The sequence below is a fragment of the Sinocyclocheilus rhinocerous genome, unplaced genomic scaffold (assembly GCF_001515625.1).
Source record: "Sinocyclocheilus rhinocerous isolate Xijiao unplaced genomic scaffold, SAMN03320098_v1.1 scaffold21, whole genome shotgun sequence".
In the NCBI taxonomy this organism is placed as follows: Eukaryota; Metazoa; Chordata; class Actinopteri; order Cypriniformes; family Cyprinidae; genus Sinocyclocheilus; species Sinocyclocheilus rhinocerous.
The window spans coordinates 1,145,752-1,151,394 of record NW_015641422.1 but is presented as its reverse complement, the minus strand read 5'-3'; the positions used below and the strand labels follow the sequence as shown (position 1 = coordinate 1,151,394).

Here is a 5,643-nt window from a genome sequence, read left to right as displayed (position 1 = left end):
AAAGCAAAAAAAAAAAAATTTAAAAAAATTCCGTTTACTCAACCGTTTTAGTAAAAAGTCAGCAATAAAATATAGAATAAAGAAACTAATTACCAGTGATATAACAACTAAAACAATAGAACAAAGAATAAAGTTAACAGTAAAAGTTTCAGAAACGGTAAAGTAAACATTCAGAAATATATTGAACAGCCACACTATAAGACCAATTGATATTATTGAATTTTCTTTAACCGTTAGTATCAGCTTGATACAAAAGTACTGTATCTTTAACATTCCTGAATGCTATCGTCAATCTAGGTTTCTACAAACTCTTAAAAATACTCCGTTATTGACGGTTGATGCGATATCAACTTGTCATGTCTTTGTATGAATGATACAGAAAGATATGAGAATAAATTTGATTAAATGTCTTTTGAGAACGGAACAGGATATCACATTTGACATGGTGCTGTTTGCAGGTGAACGAGGCAGAAGAGGAGCGTTTGAGGAGCGAGAGGGAGCACCAACATGTCACTCAGCTTTGTCAGGAAGCAGAAGCGCGTGTGCAGACTTTGCAGAAGGCTCTTAAGAGGGTCATTATCAAGTCCAAGCCTTATTTTGAGCTCAAGGCTCAGTTCAACCACATCTTAGAGGTATGAGACTGGCCTCTGCTGTAAAGGTATTCAAGGTCTGCTGGCCATATCGATTAAAGTAACAAAATGAAATCCTCTATGAAATGCAAACTAGGGGTGGACGGAATGAACAGAAAATTGACTTGTAGCATACAAACTATTCATACAAACTATAATTTTTTTAGTTTTTAGTTTATTACTTTTTGTAGTATACATTATAACATCAGCCAATTATTGGTTATTGGCCATTACATGAAAATAACTGGATTGAATTTCAATATTAGTGCATCCCTAAATATTCTAAAATATTTTTCTGATTGGATGTTTCTCTGTTGTGATTGCTATAATGTCATTAATATATTTGTTGCATGAACGTGACAAATGGTCTTTTTATTCATTGTTTTATGATTATCACCACTCATTAACAGGAGCACAAGTCCAAAGTCGTCCAGCTGGAGGAACGGGTGGCGAAGGTGAAGACCCGATATTCTGTCGCCCTCCGCAACCTTGAGCAAATCAGCGAGCACATCCATGCGCAAAGAGGGCGCATTCGTGCCGCTAAAGAGCGAAACAGAGCCCGTGGGGGGCGGAGCTCTCCAGTGGGGGCGGAGTCTGAGGGTGTAATCCAGGCAGGGGCGTATGCAGGGGTGGTGGCCAGTCCTTTAATGGATAATGACTGGGCCGATCAGGAGAAAACCAGGCAGTGGGTGGAGAAACACAGGGATGTGGGGTGGGGCCGGAGAGAGAAGGCGGGTTCAGACTCCATGTCAGTCATCAGCCTGCAAACCATCGCCTCCGACCTGGAGAAGTTCGATTCTGTGGAGCACTTGGGCGACCTTAGTGATGTCGGAAGTATAATAAGTGAGGAGAAAGAGGCAGAGAGCGAGAGAGGATTTAGGGTCGACGATAGAATAGTAGAGAGAGAGGTGGTGAACCTCTCGAGACAGGACGCAGAGAAAGGTGCCTCAGGGATGGACAGACAGCAGAGAGATGGAGAGCGAGAGAGCTTTGTGAAGCAGCACCACAGAAGTGTTAGTTTGTGAGGAAACAGGAAATTAGAGTTGCCTGTTACTCCACCCCAATCTTGGAGGGCTAAAGCTTGCCTGCAGGCTTCCAGGCGAGACTCTCAACTGACTACAAATGAATCAGACTGAAAACACTCTGCATTCTCTTAAAGGGATAGTTCACCCAAAAATGAAAATTCTGTCATTAATTATTCACCCTCATGTCGTTCTAAACCCGTAAGACCTTCGTTCATCTTCGGAACACAAATTAAGATTTTTTTTTTATGAAATCCGAGAGCTCTCTGACCCTCCAACTCAACTGAAATTTTAGGCCCAGAAACATACAGTAGTAAGGTCATCGTTAAATAGTCCATGTGACATCAGTGGTTCATCCATAATTTTACGAAGCTACGAGAATACTTTTTGTGTACAAAGAAAACAAAAATAACCCTGAGTTACCGGCATCTGCCATTATCGAAAGTACCATGACGCATGAGTGTGCGTTCCTCTGCACGTAAACAACGCATGTGGTACTCTCTATAATGACGAAAGATGGTAACTCGGGGTAGAAGAAATGTTAAATAAAGTCGTTATTTTAGTTTTATTTGCACACAAAAAGTATTCTCATAGCTTCGTAAAATTACAGTTTAACCACTGATGTCACATAGACTGTTTTACCGATGTCCTTATATGTTTCTGGGTCTGGGAACATTTTAGTTGCATTGCTGTCTATGCAGGGTCAGAGAACTCTCGGATTTCATCAAAAATATCTTAATTTGTGTTCTGAAGATGAATGAAGGTCTTACAGGCTTGGAATGACATGAGGGTGAGTAATTAATGACAGAATTTTCATTTTTGGGTGAACTATCCCTGTAAAGGTGAAGTGTGTAATTTCTGCGCCCCTTGTGGCACTTAATGGAATTGCAAAAACATACAGGTTTCCCGAAACACTTTCTGTCATTGGTTAGATGATCCGCCCCCAAACTTATGCCATTGGTTGAGCCAGTGTTGCCGTATCAGGCTGGTCTGGACGCTCAAAAAGAGTTTACACATTTCGGAGAAATCAACATACTAATAGCTTGATTTGTGCTGCACATTAAGTTAGGAGAATATCAACAAAAATTACACACTCCATCTTTAACAGCACTAACTATGGAAGTCCGTTTCCACCTGAGAGTAAAAAAAAACAAATTGGTAATTGTAGATCAACATAAATTTTGTCAGCGTTAAAGGATTAGTTCACTCCAGAATTCAAGTTTCCTGATAATTTACTCACCCCCATGTCATCTTAATGTTCATGTCTTTCTTCAGTCGCAAAGAAATTAAGGTTTTTGAGGAAAACATTTAGGGATTTTTCTCCATATAGTGGACTTCAACAGGGACCAACGGGTTGAAGGTGCTAATTGCAGTTTCAATGCAGCTTCAAAGGGTCTTATCTAGTGAAACGATCTGTCATTTTCCTCAAAAAAAAAAATTAACCACAAATGCTTGTCTTGCACTAACTCTGTGATGCGCGTCCACGACTTCACGCATCGCATATCACAAAGCTAGTGCAGGGCAAGCATTTGTGGATAAAAAGAATGTAAGTTTTATTTTATTTTATTTTTTAGAAAATGACCGACTGTTTCGCTGGATAAGACCGTTTGAAGCTGCATTGAAACTACAATTTGGACCGTTTAACCTGTTGGTCCACTATAGTCCATATATGGAGAAACCCTGGAATGTTTTCCTCAAAAACCTTAATTTCTTTTTGACTGAAAAAAGAAAGACATGAACATCTTGGATGACATGGGGGTGAGTAAATTATCAGGAATTTTTTATTCTGGAGTGAACTACTCCTTTAAGAGAAATAAAGACACAGTGGGCCTCATTCATGAAACCTTTGTAAATATATGAGTAAATTTGGAGTAATTTGCACATATAATGGACCTTCCAGAAAACTCTTCTTCAGATTCACAAATGCTTCAAACCTCAGATTTGATAATAAAACATGAATGAAATGAATCCCACAATTAGCATAATTGAATTACTACTATGCAGCTGTTTTCAATCATTTTTGTTTTATGAATGAAATTTATTTTCATATTTAACTAATATTAATTTTGTTATATTTTATATTTCATGACTCTGAAAGTATACGTCAGAGTGGCTTTACGAACAATTTAGACAAAAAAAATTTCTTTTCATGTTTCATGAATGAGGCCAATTGTGACATTGTGAGACCTAAAGTTGCAATTATGAGAAAGTTTTGTGATTTTAATTCACGGAATTGCAAGAAATAAACCTGTCTTCTTCGTTTTATTTATTTATTTATATTATTATTTATTTTTTACTGAAAATGGTGGAAACTGGCTTACATAACTAATAGTCCTACCACACGGTTCAAATGAGTGGAAAGCTCCTCCAGGTGTGGTGACTAAGATTCAGACATTATATTGAATCCATTTTTGGACATAAGAAATCGAGTAATTGAGAGGAAGGAGAATATTAACACGCACTACACTGACTGACGTGGCATTATTGTAACACTGCACTATAGCGGAGGGGGTTCAGATGTTCTTGGCAAATTAATGAATGACAATAAGGAGGATGTATTTTAGTCAGTCCGCAGGGATTTGTAGTTCTCACGCTCTGATCCTGTCTTTTCTTGGTTACTGTTTCACTGTCGGTCAGGGAACGGGAAAAAAGACAGAAAAGACACTTCACACAATGCGAGAGAGAGGGAAAACAAGTGAGAACTGGATTGAACATTGCAGATCAAACTCACATCTCTTTCTATTACCTCAGAAAAGGGAAATGCTCTTACAGTGGAGGTCTATGGGTACGGTTCTACACTTTTCTGATTGACACTGTTCATCTGACTTAACTTGTATGTAACCTGGAATATATTTTTTTATAATATTGCTGTATTTGGTTCCCATCTCCAGGTCTCTCTCATCAAGTGTAGATATCTGGAATATTTTGTTTTTATTATTTTATTTGGCTGTCAGTTGGTATTATTTTGTGCAACATGTAATGGCATTTATGATATATTTTACTGTACTGTTTTTATTGATTTTGATCTTTTTGAGAGATTTTAGGTCAGTCAAGGAATGAAAAAAATGGCCGAAAATGTTTACAAGTGTGTCAGTTCTGCTGGATTTTTACAAGAAAAGTTGAGTAAATAGAACAAAAGTGGAGCGACTGAATGATGTGTACTTGATGACGCAACTGTGTTTTGCAGATATACACTTTGAAAGCATGTAATATGCTAGCTGTTGAACAAACCGTGCTGTGGACAGTACAGTGTTGTTTACAGAATGTTTTTGTTGTTTTTTTTAATTTGTTTTAAATGTAATTGTTGTAGTTTTTGTCCACAAACCTTGTAAATCCATCCTTCCCCCATCATAACCTGCTGTGTACAGATTCCTCACCTCTCCTCATAGTAAATAGATGATGCTCTGTAGAGTTAATCCAGTATGCTGCTGTCTCTCTCCATTCATTAGGTCACATGAACTCTGTGTATATACAAGCTGATGTATGATGAATACAATTAATCCTTACGTGACCGATACTGTAACTTATTCTGTAAATGTTAATTTATTGCACAGTTAGAGATATTAAAACTTGAATTTAACAACTATGATCTTTTTCTTATTTAATCTCACTTGGAGTGTGGAGTATGGAAGGTTGTTAATTGCTACTTTGTATCTCCCAATTGTGACTTTATATCACAAGATATGTTTTTATATCTCACAGTGTAACTATACGTCAAAGTTTTGACTTTGTTTTTTGTAATGCGACGGTGGTGGAGGTTTGAGACTTGAGAAGATCTGTAAAGTTGCAAAGACTAAAGTCTCAAATCTGAAGTCAGTTACACTGAAGTCAGTTGCAACTTCCGGTTCACGGGTGCTTTGATATTGATATTTTTCAAGGTATTGAAGTTAGAAATTCCTGTATCATGACCACTAATTCACATACTTTGTCAATAAGATAAGAGTGGGTTTTGTTCAAAGTAGCTATTATCCACATAGATCTTTGATATGAAT

At 37.5% G+C, this 5,643-nt stretch overlaps 1 protein-coding gene across 1 annotated transcript in view; it reads left to right on the top strand.

Moving 5' to 3' along the window:
- The window catches only part of LOC107754828 (SH3 domain-binding protein 5-like), a 17,154-nt gene extending 15,315 nt beyond the window's left edge, over positions 1-1,839 (top strand). Inside the window, exon 6 of the mRNA XM_016571428.1 lies at positions 1,040-1,839. Within this exon, the coding sequence (XP_016426914.1) occupies positions 1,040-1,654 (615 nt within the window). The 3' untranslated portion in view covers positions 1,655-1,839. The remainder of the gene's footprint in view (positions 1-1,039) is intronic.
- Positions 1,840-5,643: the final 3,804 nt, after the last annotated feature.